This window comes from Haliaeetus leucocephalus, unplaced genomic scaffold (assembly GCF_000737465.1).
Source record: "Haliaeetus leucocephalus isolate CR32 unplaced genomic scaffold, Haliaeetus_leucocephalus-4.0 Scaffold3, whole genome shotgun sequence".
Lineage (NCBI taxonomy): Eukaryota > Metazoa > Chordata > Aves > Accipitriformes > Accipitridae > Haliaeetus > Haliaeetus leucocephalus.
Genome location: NW_010972439.1, coordinates 3,055,172 through 3,069,400, shown reverse-complemented (window position 1 = coordinate 3,069,400; position 14,229 = coordinate 3,055,172). Strand labels below are relative to the sequence as shown.

Sequence of the window (14,229 nt, the reverse complement as noted above, 5' to 3'; positions counted from 1 at the left end):
GGAGGCAGGGAAAGAGGGAACTTGTTGAATGTAAATACTGACCTGTGGAAACCAGCCTGATAAGAGGCCATGCAATTGATATGAGGCTTCCAATCCTCTATTTTCCCAGTGAGAGATTTAGCCCTACTTAAAAACTTGGCAACATACCCAGAAATCTAACCTGAGAGAGAATTCCACTAGAAACTGTAATGGTAGCCTAGTAAAGCAATAACAAACCTTGTATCAATTTTTCATCAGAAGGATATGTATCACAATTGCCACAAGGATGACAGAACATCAAGATTACCACTGTTGTCAAAGTTTATTTCTGAAAGACTCATTAAGGATAAAAGTCTAATTTTGATATCAGTCAGCTGAAAATTACAGTGTGATGAAAAAGGGAAGCAAAGAGGGTACCCTCTATCCCAGAACCTTTCCAAATCGAAAGAGACTTCCTCATGTAGTGATTTTACAGCAGTGGAAAAAGCCTTTCTTAGGAATTAATCTGTTTAGTACCACAATAGAAAGGAATGTGTGTCTGCGGGGAGTTTGGTGTACTAGACCAGACCCTTAGCTAATGGATATTTTTGTAAATTTTTAGAGCCAACTCATGGATCTCCTCACTAGAAGTTTCCCTAAACTTCATAATGATGAAAGGTATGCTTGAATTTGACTTTACTGCTACAGAGGAAGTATATATATAATTTAGACTGGTGCCAGCTGTGTTTTTTAGTGATTAAAAAACTCCTTTTTACATCAAGAATAAACTTAGTACTTATTCATAACAATGTTAACAAACTGTAAATTGTACACATTCTCTTTTTTAAAAAAAAGATGTATTTTAAACACAAAACAAAGAAGAAGCAGAGGTAGAGATGCCCTATAAGTTACTGTATCCCTTAATCATAATCAAAACATGCTATCATTGCATGCACATTAATAAAATAAAGAAGTAATGAATAAACATGTTTTTCTGCAGTAAACCCATGGATGTGCTCTGGCTTAATTTGAGAGGGAACTATGGTCCCACATGGTAGAAATTCTGAATTCCTAGACTTGTCTTCCTTAAAGATTAACACAAAACAGATAACAGTTTTGAACCCGCTGTGATATGAAAATGTGACACTACGTGGGGCAAATGAGCAGCACCCCTATGGAACCGAGCTGTCTAAAAGCTGTTGCCTGTGCTTTCTGACGTGTACAGAAGTCACGGGAAGTAGATAAGTAGCCAGCTCATTTTCTCTTCCCGTCCCACCACAGGTTACCCAAGAAAGCAAATTCCACTCACCTTGCGGATGTGCTCCTGCAGCCCCGTGACCCCATACATCCTCAGCACGAACCAGAGCTTCAGGGAGCGGAACCTCCTGCCCAGGGGGATCTGCCAGTGCTGCAAGCCAGGGAGAAGGGAGGACACCCACGTCAGAAGTCACCGTTGCAGGGATACTGCAGAAACTGTGCATTCTGCAATGATTTTGAAGCACACCGCATTGCCACAGCCTACAGGCGGTTGCTAGAGGCAGGTCAAATAATAGTACAAATGTCTATTCCTGGTTAATGCCCTGGTGTGACTGTTTAATACTCAAAATTTTCGAATTAAAATTGGAAAAGGAGGTTGGTGTCAGAATGAAAAGGTCACAAGGGAAATCAAATTTTCTTTGTGCATCCTGAATTATCCTCGAAGGCTTTAGAAAAATAAGTACCTTAGAAGTTCATGTACATTGGTTTGTTTACAGTTGTGGGGTTAGCATCTACAATGACAGGCCCTTTTTCCATTTCAAAACAACAGTGTTTCTACTGGTTAAATATTAAAACACATATGCGTTTTTCTTTAAAAAAAAATGTATTATTCACTATGTTAAGGAAAAAAAATCTTTAGGACATTTCTTTCTACTGTCTAAACCTTGAGATATTGCATATGCAAGACAATTTCTGCCTGTAAACAATTTAAAAAAAAAATAGAGTTTAAATTTTCAGCTTGAGGAATGTTAAAAATTTAGCAAGCTGCATCCTTCTTGGAAAGAAACATAAGGGTTTGAGGTTTATGATAGTAATGGAAAATAAAAGTTCTGAAAATATCAGTATATACCAGTAATAGTATTAATTATTACATTGATGCTGTACTTACCCGATAATCTGTTACAAGGCCTGGAAGTTAAAGAAAAAATGTTCACATTGCTTCATCAGAACAGTCAAAGCCTTCAATCATTCTAATGTTATTGAAAAAGCTGTATTGTAGCTATCCTGTATGTTTGCTACAAACTTCAGCATCATCAGTGTCAACAGGACCACTAAATATCTAGTAGGGTACTTGGCAGCATGCTAAATGAAGGTAATAAGCTTCATTCCTTAGCTACTCAGAATATACCACTAACAAGTTAAACAGTTTACAGGAGAAGAAACACAATTTTCCTTTCTGTTATACTGCATATATTGTGGAGATGATGGACTAAATACTGTTTATTTTCTTATTGTAAGGAAAAGAAGTAGTAGATAAAATAGCCATCATTAATTTTGTTTTAAACAGTTTGCAGAATCCCCAAGCTCACTTCATTGCTCATTCTCTGCTGTGAAATGTCATCACCTTTACCCTAGTGAACTGGTAATACTTTTTAAAATAATCCACTTCTAACTGCCTTTTATACTCATTCTTACATTTGTTGCTAATTCTTCAGCATGTCTAACAAGTGATTGGAAAATTTGACTCAGAATTGACCTCTTCCTGCTTGAAGAATAGTATTCTGTGGTTTTTTATGGCTTTTCCTTTGACATAGTGAAAGCCCCTTACAAACACAGATTGACCAAGCCACAAAGCAGTCCAGGGAGGCAAGTAGAGGGCATTATTAGTTGTCTTTTATACAAGCACACAGAGTCAAGATGCATCTACCTTTTCTTTGAATCGGGTAATTAAACTGATTTCACAGTAAAGGAAACCATAATGTAAAACTGGGTTAGTTGCAGTAAGCCAGTGACAGAAATTAAACTGATGTAAAACTTAAAGCCCTTCTTTAGGAAAATGTGGAAGCATCTGCTTAGCTTTCTTATTCTTTCTGCTTTATTACTCTGCAGTGGAGTATAAGCTTCATACAAAAGTATGTACTTAAATTCCATGGGAAAGTGCTGTCTAACTGCTCCTGGAATTGTGAACTGCAAGGTAGTATATAGAACTGTAGCTTCTGAATTTGACCAGTCTATGCAATTTACATAATTCTCAGCTTTTATATTTTCTAGGAGTTAAAAATAAAAAAACAAACAAACAATTTCCTATGTTACAAGCTGTCTTGCCAATGTTCTCTCATCTATGCACCCAAAACACAGGAAAAAACATGGTCCTTCCTCCGTGCAACATATAGCCATTTGGTTCTTTAACCTGTTACTATGGTATTTTCCAGATTAAAAAAAAAAAAAAAGACACAACAACCAACAATCATTAACCTGTTCCCGGACCTCAGGAAATGAACATGGTTGTCTCAGCTCAGTAAAGAGGTAATTTGATAACATTCATATTCTTCTGCATTGTAGCAGCCATTTTTGTTTGATAGCTGCAAGACTGCTTGCAAAGAGAGTAAAGCAACTGATGATAGATAAATAATCCTACGCTCCTGTAAGGGGCTATGTCTAATGATCCACAACAACGCCTTTCACAAGCTGTGAAGCAGAATGCAATCAATGATTAGTCCTTGATTACAAGCCTTAGTCTTACATCTGTATTTAACCAGGAGGAATTGCATTGTGGGAGCATACGTGGCATTCACAATGGAGTATAAAGCTGCATTCTTCTAACACTGCCATTAGGATTTGACCTATATCCTGGGTTGCCAGGCAAGCTAGTATAATCGTCCTGGTGTGATGATGCAAATCACATAAAATTATAATTAATGACAAAATAAAGACTTTCCCCTTGGGGGCACACATAATTGCCATATGGTTATTAAGAGTAATTGCTCACAGATAGAGATATTTTTCCGCTCATTTAAATTCTTGAGTGAGAGATGAGCGAATTCAAAAATGCTACTTCATTTGCCCTGTAAACCATGATGGGAATTCTCAGACCTGAGACATAGTCAGAAAATAAGACCCTCCATTAGGCAAGTCATATTTCCAGGAGTGCTGACATCCCATAAATCGCACAGGGACCAAGAGGGACCGTAACAGCCTAGCACCTTTGCAAATTTGACTATGTTTATGGAAGGCGCAAGTATGGATTGGATTTAACAGTTCAACTAAAGGCATTTGCATTTGAAAAGTGTTGTCCAGCTCTTTGGAAAATTGATATCAGATGGGAATAGAGCGTAGAAAAATTTAGCATCACTAGAATGCTAGTAATCAGCTGATCTCCTTGAAATCATTATGTCCAGATTGCATAACATTCTATCATAGCTTCTGAAGGCAAGACGAAGGCTGAACAACTTACTATCCAACTGGGGAGATAATGTTTTCAGGTCAACTAGGTGGCCTCACTGAGAGCACCAAGTTTTAAGAAAGGTTTGATTTTCTTCTGGTGTAATTTAACCTGGGGAAGACCTAAGGTTCTTGTATCAGCACTGTCAGTTGTCACAAGAACATATTTTCACTGTAGTTAAGGTTGGATATTTTCTCCTGAAGAGAAATATTTTTCATGTATGTTAAGTAAAAGCTGGTGACTTAAGTGTATTTGCTATAACTTGTATTTTTCATTTAAAAAGGCAAAACCCAAGTATATGGGTTTTTCTTAACAATTCTGGCCTTTGGAGGGTGAACCTCAGCTCCAGAGTTACTGTATTTTCTTGTTTATTGCAACTGTTCTATATTTGCATTGCTTGGAAATGTAGAAAAGGAATAAAATGCAAAATTTCTGCCAGTTCAGGATTAAGGCACAGGAATTCATTTTTCCTAGGGTTTTTTAGTGAATGGTGGAATTCTGGATGGTATTAATTTAAATGTCAATGAGTTCATAGCCATAACAGAGAGAAGATAAAGGTACTCAGGATGTACTTCTGAACACAGATCAGCACCAGCAATTCCAGGGAAAAAATGAGATAGAGTAAATGGTAAGAACATCCACATGTGATTCACCCTCTTGAGAAAGTTATGAGGGAACCACATGTTGACACTGCTGTGACCTTCTTCACAATTAATCAGTTAATAACTGAATGTGTGAAAACAGGCTTCAGGATGGCAAATGCCACTCTGCAGTTGCTAGGTATGTGCAAGAAGCAGCACTAATCCATTAAGGAGCTTTGTACAGGGCCTACGATTTGTAAGTTCTTTGTGAGCATTTTGTGAAGAGCTTTCATGAGCATTTTGTACAAGACGGATAGCCTGCACTTACTGCCTTCTCTACAATCAACGTGAGAACACGAAAGCAACAGGATAATGTCCCAGATAGCTATCACTGAAAATAGAGCACAGACACCAAACACAGCTCACCCCTTCTTTGCAGTTTCAGGGAGTGTTTGCTCCTGACATGAGTTTTTGAAAATTTCAATCAGAGCTTGCACGAACAGCTAAGAAAAAAGGTCACAGACTTTAGAAACTCTACAAATCAGATCTTGAAACCATTCTGGAGAAAGGTATGTTGGGGAAGGCAGGTTAAGGGACTCGATACACAGAACCCAATCTGTTTATCTGACTGCCAAAAGATCATTAAGAATTTTCTCAACACTCCTACAAAGAGTCAGTGGTAAGTCTGGAGCTGGGGAAATCCCAATACAAAAGTATCAATAGAATGCTTTATAAAATGGCTTTCCCTCAGTTGCTTCTTATACTAACTAAAATCTCTCTAGACATGTGTTTGCACTTTAATAAGCTTAACTCCCTAGGGCACTCTGAAAATGGAAATAGGCTCCTAAACAACTTAGGTAGTTTCAAGAATTTCAGTTTTCATCTTAAGTCCTTTTTTCCATCACATAGTGTGCAAACAAAATAATAATAATCTCATTTAATTAAAAAATTACCAGACTCCTGATGGTGATGCTGCAGGTAAAGAGGTTCTAATTTAAAGGCACCTGTTAAATCTGATCTTTTCTTCACCCTGTATAAAAAAGAAATCAAATTGAGAAATTTAAGAATTACAATTTAAGGCATTTAATTTCCACAAGAAGTGAAGGCAAATTGAATGTGTTTAAACTGGCGTATTTCCTGAGCACAGCCTGTGCCATTTTCAGTGCTTTTTCACAGCCATATCAGTACTGTACTTACAAGTAGTTAAGTGTAAGGCTCAGCAGGAACGGGCAGCATGACTGCACAACTGCATATTTAAAAACAGACAAGAAACAGACACAGAGGATCTTTTTATGGTGATAGACGCTCACACCAGAATGTGAGACTAGCTGAAGCAATGTTAATGTTTGCAGTCAACAGAAGTTGCCTTGAAATTACTGCAGTACAAATCTGTGTGGGAAGAGCTGTGGCTTCCTAGACACCGCGCACAGCCGCAGCGAGGCTTTGGGGATGCTGGCCACTGTCTCTCCACGCTGCAGTGGTGGCGGCAGCTGCCGCTGGTGGGGACGGGCCACCCAGTCCAGACTCAGGCTTCCCTCTTGCACCACCCTGCCCTTAGCTGGATCCGATATACAACTACCGACCGACGTACTACGGCACAATGGAAAACTGAGAAGCATACCTGACTACTGCCACGGAGTGGGTGGTGTGAATGGACGGAGGTTCCCTTTTAGAGAGAATAAGCTACGTTTTGTCAGTGGGTAATAACAAGACTTTCCTGGTTTAGGCTTTGCTCTGTGTGTAAGACTGACTCACCTCCACAAATGCTGGGGTTTATAAAGGCAGAAGACGAAGAAACCAGAAATCAGAAAAGGAAAGATTGCTACGTCATTATATTAGGCCTATTAATACATTACAAAGTAAGCAATAACTATGTCAACACAGGGACACTCTAAATGACAAAGGTCCAAACCTTTTATTATTCTGTGCATCCGTTTTTTTCTGGTTTTTAATGTGTTAATGTAAATTTCTAAGTAAAAATCTAATTTCCAATATTTTAGTGTGCATGTATAAATGCACAGGCCAGTACATACTCCCACTCTCATCCGCATCTAGACTGTGCTCATAAAACATCTTATTCAAACAAACAAAAATCCTTCCTCTCACTAAGGGTCAGGGAAGTACCAAGGTTAACAGTCAAGTACTTGCCTTCAGGTATGGAAAGTACGTAGCTGAAGATAAGTAAGCTTATGCACATGAAAAATAGTAAAAGATATTCAGAATGCTCTCAATAAACACAATTAATAACCTATTTGTGTGCTGGAAATGTCCTGTGGACAGAAGGAAGAAACTATTAGCTGAAAACAGGTTTAATTAGGATAACTTTTTACCAAATCCTAAGTTGTTCTACTGTAGTTTATTGGATATGTTTGAGTACTTTGATATATTTGTGTTTCACTAGCTCATTCTGTACGCAACTAACTCAAGTTACAAGCAGTATCATTAGTTGTGTTGTGAGAGCTGCATTTCTTCTCCTGTAATATGCTGTGCTAAACAATGGAACAGGTAACTATTCTGCAGGAACACCTAGCTTAGAAGATGTAAAAATGCTGTCATCTTGTAGTTCCTTGGTGATGTTACTGCTTTTTTAAAAGATGGTGCCTGTTCCATCTGTGGACTTCACAGGTCTTAATCTGGCAACCATGAAAAACTGTCTAAAAGGATTACTAAAATAAATCCAAAGCCTGGACATCAATGTATATGAACCAGTTGAGCTGCACCTCTATACACCATGTCTAGATTTCACCCTATGTATTTAAAGTTCTTTGCAGTAAGTGCTTGTGTGGTCTGGTAATGGACAGAAGTGGTGTCCTTAACTTTCTTTGCAAATACCCCTTGTTGACTGAAGGATCATGAATATATATTTCAAAAATGTCATTGATAAACTAGAAATTTTTTAAGGCTTGATCTTACACTAATAGACTGACTAAGATCTAGCTTGAGTGGCACAGGTTCACATATTAAGTACTCATAATACAAAATGCACAACAGAAGTCCTGGTGAATAAAGTACTGAAAACTGTGAAAAGTGACTTACTTGGATTGCACATCTGCAGCTTTCAACAGCCTCACTCTATTCTGTCTGTTTTAAAATTATAGATACAATAACCAAAAAGGTGACTTCATATTATAAACCAACAGGAAAATTTCACTTCCAGCTACAGATAAGCATTTCCTGTAAGCACTTTCCTTCCAAATACTGAAACAACGTTCCCAACCAAAAGTTAACATTTAAACCCTGAAAAGAGTAACAGAAAAGCAAAAATACCAAGACTTCACAAGATTATTATTTTCACTCTCTCTGAAAGAAGACACTTCTTCTATTTTGTCATATTCCAAAGTACCGATTAAACAAGTCAGGCAAAACTGACTGGTAGTTTCAAAGCAAAGTCTCCAAAGGACCCTAACATTTGAATATGGAAAATACACCCCTCTCAGGAGTGGCTATATTAATTTCCTTTTTATAGGAAATTGACTGCTCTTTTCTGTACATCAAGAAGTCTGAGAATATTTCACAAAAGGTTTATAATGAAATTGCCTCTAAATCCCAAATGACATCAGTGCTACATATTGCACTGAGTAGTTAAATAATTACATTACAGATCTAATGGCTAGATTATCTTAATCAACTTGCAGGGAAAAGAAATGGGAGTGTTTATTGGGGAAAGTGCTGAGGAGCCTGGGTGATTTAGAAGCCTGCCTGTCAATGGACCTCAGCTTACTTTGATTCTGAAATGGTGTTCACTGTTTATTGAACTCTTTCCATGTTATTAAAATATCATGGTTAATAATTCCCATGTATCCTTCACAGTTACCTTTTCTCACCGGGTTCCTTCATCCTTTATTATTACATTTCACCTTTTTAGGCAGCGCTACAGTTGGTAAGAGAGGTGAATTTTGGACATGGGCCTTAGATGTAGTTGGACAATGGATTTGGCTTCAAGTCAAAGAGTTTAACTTTAAATGTATACTTCATTCTTTATTAGGTGAATAACACCTATACAGAAATGCCTTGCTGAAATTAAGCCTGAATGGCTATAGTTGTGAAGCTTTCGCTCTGAGTAAGGAGACATGGTGCAAGGTCTCCTGAGATTCCGTATAATGGAATCTTCCTACCTATGAAAACAAATATTTTATGCAATGGCTTATCTAAAAAAAAGCAAGAAACAAAATGGAGAAAAATACTTTCTTAAGTCTAAAGTCTAAGCTTTGCTAGGAAGAACCTAAAATCACCTGAGATGGGAACATAAACTGACACTGTGGCTGTACATACCTTGTTTTCCTGGAAAGCCAGGTAACACACTTTTAACATAGTTCCACAGTGTTTCCACAGGGGAAAGCAGAATTAATGAGAAATTAAACTGGTAGGGACTAGACTCTCACCCCTGATTGTCCTACAAACATTAAAGAGAATGATGGTGCATTGTCTCATTTCTGAGTGGCTACTTTGTTAACAAAGTCTTTGAGTGACGAGAAAAAGATGGGAGAAACTAGCAAAGCAGTTTCATCGTCCTCCTATTTCCATATACAGAGAGAGACAGCTAGTTATGAGGTACTTATAAACTAGAGTCTTGGGTTAATCACTGCTACTACTGATGAATCAGGATCAAAATGTAAGCCATTTACTCTAAGGAAAAGAAAAAAAAACATAATGGCTTGGAATATTTGAAGTGCCTATATCAGGAAAACTATTAAAATAAAAAATGTAACATATTATCTGAATAATGTACATATTTGTGGAAAAGTCAACTTTGCTGATGATATTAAAAGAGCTGAAGGTTGACCAAAGGCAACTGAGCGATCACTGTCTTACATTTATTCTTCTTTTAAATAAGGTGACCTTCTCCTGGATGATGTTTCAGTCTTCTTTTTAACATTCAGTTTTTCCTTCTTTTTTTAATTTTTGCAAATTTTGTTCTATTATAACTGAAATTAATGTTTTCATTTATTTTGATAAATAGTCTGCATTTACTGAATAGCTATTTTGCTAATAAGTATCATTAGTCATGATGCTGGTAGACACGAGGTTCTAGAGATTCCATTTTGGGACCCAATGGGATCGTCTATTATGGGATGGTTTTACTGCTATTATTAATGCTATGATACTTTGGTTTGTTTCAAAGTATGTCTGAGGGTTTCCACTTGGCCATCTTTCTATATAAAAATGTCATCTCTGCTGTCATCTGGGAAACTGAAGATCAGTACAAAATTGCATAAATAGTCCTTTTTGAAATCAGCTGCTTTTCATCAGCCAAATCCCAAGCATTTCTAGAAAGGCTTTTAAAAGAATCAAGGCTTAAACAAAAAGAAATTTTATAGAAAAGAAGAAAAAGCTCTGTTTAGCATGTTGTTCATTGCATTAATATCCTCAAATGAAGATTTTTCATTTATGTTATAAACAGTCCCAAAATGGAGCAAGTATGAATCTGCAGACTTTTCAGGATTCCTCTCTCTCTCTGGAACATAATGCAGAGCTCAGGCCTATTTCTAAATTTTACTTTTTTGAAACTTGGATTAAATGAAAGAGTGAATTTTGTAAATAATTTACAAGAGTTAAAGCTATCCAGAACTCATTTCAATAGAGAAATGTAAATAAATGTATACTGCAAGAAAGGCAAACTAATTTAACATGTGATTTTTGTCTCTTGTAATGTTTCCTTTTACTGTAATACTTACCACATAGCAGAGCAGTCAAAATTCACTAGGAGCCATTTGTGAGGATTAAAGTTAAATGAATCTGCAAACTGAGAATGGATAAATAAAAACAGAATTATGAAAGACAAAAGGGATCCACGTGCTAATGATACAACTTTGTCAAATTGTCTGAGTACACCTTAACTATGAATGAATTCCCGAACTGGGTCTTTGTAGATAATGTTCATGCTGAAGTCACCTTACTTAATAACTGTTGTAGTTAAATCTTCATTTATTTTGGGGATGGAATTCAGGTTAGGTGTGCAGGTTAGGTTACTGGTATTATCAACACTTTGAGCATTTGGTAACGACTATACTTTTTAGATACATATGTTATGGAAAAGTACATATCTCAGGGTAAAAAATAAATAAATTAAAAAAAAAAATCTGCATACTCAGGAACATCCACTGTGGTTCATATCCCAGTTTCCAGTCACGGTTCACTGAGCTTTCTGTTTCCAAGAATATTAAACATATACTCACAAAATTCATATATAGAGACAAGTGATATATTTAGTTCAGAATCTGCATATCACATTCATTCATAAAATTACAGCTGACCAGGAAATGACTTTTTTTTTTTTACTGCCAGGGTATTTTCTTTTAGTAGAAGTCATTTTTTCATCTAAGTCGAAAGAAAAACCAACACAGAACAAGCATTCACAATACATGTTTATATAAACCATGTAACAGGCCCGTTTTAGTTGACATATGTTTAGGCGTGGCATCAGAGGAAACCCAGGTAGGTAAGACAGACATCGTGTGGGAAAGGCTTCATCCATGTTTTGTGTTTCAACAAAGGCAGAAGCCACCAGCCTTAAAAAAACACGGACAGGGGCCTGCCAGCACCAGGGTCTGACTACTCCATATAGCACTTTTCTGTTCTCATTTGTTTCTCATAACCTTCCCTGTCACTTGTAAACAATTAACGATTGTTCTCATAAGAGAAGATTATCTGTCTGTCTGTCTCTCTGCCTATACATCTATCTGGCTATCTCCCTGTTCTATGTAAGGTAGGAAACCTATTCATGGCTGTTAAATATTTACTCTTATGACAAATGCTGGCCCATACAAGGGATGCTGTTTCATTTCCTTCAGGAACCAATAACAATAATTTAAAAAAATATTCCCCCACAGGAAATTACAACAAGCTTCATTTGCTGATAAAAAAGAGACAGAAAGAAATGCTTTATTTGTGAGGGGGTTTTCCCTCCTCTTCTTCATTAGTCACTACCTATCAGTGCTGTGTTTAAACTTCTGGCTTTACCAAACAGTAATATTTTCTCCACTAACGTGGAAGACGAGGACTTATCTGACTGTCTGAAGGGAGCAGCAGGAAATTGAAGTATTCTTATCTAAGCAACTGAATGCCAAGTAGCTCAGCAAGGGGGGAAAAAGGAATAGGAGTGCTGTTGGGGGAATATTTCATTTAGCGCTCTCGGTTATTAAACCCCGTCTGTTTGAAATACAGTTACTGGTGGTATCCTATATGACTTTCAGGATATAAGCAAAAAATCAAACATAAGCGGCTCATTAATTTGTTGAACTAGTTTTCTTTTTTGTGTAATATAGAATTAGGGTGTTATAAACGTGCCTTTTTGGATTTTTGGGAAAAACTTCCTTTTTTCTATTTTGTAAGACACTTTGTTGACTTACTACTACTTGCTATTCTGAATGACAAACTTTTACATATTGTTGTAACTTGCACACTCCCAGAATAAAGCAGTAAAAATTATATAAACATAAGTAATGTAATAGAATGTACAGTAATTTGTGGTGCAAACTGAAGTGCAGCGTACTCAGAGATTCTAGAAAAGCCATTAATGTTGGATGCATAAGAAAAACATAAATTCTATGGAAGAGCAAGGTTTTAGCAGGCTGCTAGAGAAGAAACACTTCATTCACCTCCACTCCATTTAAAAGATGCCTGAATTCAGGGCAGATGAATGCACTCCCAGCATAGGCTGCATCAATATGCATCCAGATATTTTCCTTATTACCTAAAAAAAAAAAATAATTGAAGGGGAAATAAATTAAACAGAAGATTAAAAAGCCCTATTAATTTGCATGAAACCAAGTGCCTGAGAGATTTTTCTTTGATGTTATTATTTTCCCAATTTAAAATTAAATTAAGAGATTAAATGTTTCTACCATCTGGGTTTCCATTAATACATAAAGATGTATACGTAACATATTCTTCTTCCTCCCGACTTCTACTGGAACAGAGTCCTTACATGTCTAGATTTATCGTATTAATATTAAGCAACATAAAATATTAAATTACTTTGATTTAAAAGCCATTATAAAATACACTTTCAAAAAATGTATCTAGAGATGTAGTTATCATTTCTATGGTAATAAAACTATCTACTTTAGCAAGAGGAGCTAGAGTTTTAGCTGTGCTCCCCACTTCTAACTCATGAATCGCAAACACATGTTTCTAAACAGTAATTTTTACATATTGATATACGTGCATGTGCATGCTTTTGAACTACGTGCAGCAAACTGTTTATTTCAAGGACTGAGACACTTATGCAAGAGCAAGCATTGAAAGGTTAATAAAGTGCTAGTTTTGATTAGTCACTGAATGGTTTCTGCAGAAATATTTTAGCATATGAGCCTCTCATGTATTCTCTAATTTAGTATTCACACTCTGCTATAGATCACCTGTATTAATGCACACGGTAACAATTCTGGTCTATGAGCTGATGACTGAAGCCCACATAACATCTTTACACTGGTCACCAAATAATTCTGATGGGTATTTCCACATACAGAGCTATATCCATTCAGATCTGCAATTGGGCATCCAGTTCATGCTGGAATTTGCATTCTTGTGAACTACATTTTCTTTTTGCATAAATATCTGGAAGAGGCTAATAAAACATTATTCATAACATCCACAACTTAGGTTTATTTGAAAACATGTTCAAATTTCAACTGATTATATATTTTCAAATATACTTGGTTTAAGACACTGCCTTTATTTCATAGAACTACTGCTCATGTATATTAAGAAGAAAATTCACCTGCATGCAGAAAAGCTAGCATGACACTTATGATTTGAGTAGTGCACAATCCTTCTGCTGGTCTCTGCTGCACAAGCAGAAAATCATTGAGAGCAATTGGTAAAACACGTGATTAGTTGCTATACCTAAAAGCATTGGTGTCACTATTTTATTAGGTCAGGTCTATAGAAATAACCTGAACAGCAAAATAATCTCTAGCTGCTAAGCAGACTACTAGAAACCTTTTTGGAAAGGAGGACTGGGAGAAGCTGAGTCTCTGGGGCTTGTGCTGAAGGGCAGGAAACCTCACAGAGCGAGTCACCACCACACAAACCCCAAATGTTTTAGGCTCCACTTGAATAAAGTAACAGAACATCAAATCTAGCTGTATTTCTATGAGGCTGCTTCCAATTGCTTATAGCTATAAATTTCCAGTTCTAAACGTACACTTGAATAGATATGGTGCGCTTCTGCTGCATTTTCATCAGCCAGCAAGCTTGTGCTTTTGACCAAGCCTTTCTGCAGATCAAAGCTTGACACCACAGACCATAACACAGAAATACTTAAGA

General features: G+C 36.7%; 1 protein-coding gene across 1 annotated transcript in view; it reads right to left on the bottom strand.

Moving 5' to 3' along the window:
- DDC (dopa decarboxylase (aromatic L-amino acid decarboxylase)) overlaps positions 1-14,229 on the bottom strand; it is a 60,243-nt gene that overhangs the window by 11,160 nt on the left and 34,854 nt on the right. Inside the window, exons 8-12 of the mRNA XM_010573947.1 lie at positions 12,558-12,652; positions 10,635-10,702; positions 5,913-5,989; positions 2,105-2,124; positions 1,268-1,366 (exon numbers count right to left, since the gene is read on the bottom strand). Of these exons, the coding sequence (XP_010572249.1) occupies positions 1,268-1,366; positions 2,105-2,124; positions 5,913-5,989; positions 10,635-10,702; positions 12,558-12,652 (359 nt within the window). The remainder of the gene's footprint in view (positions 1-1,267; positions 1,367-2,104; positions 2,125-5,912; positions 5,990-10,634; positions 10,703-12,557; positions 12,653-14,229) is intronic.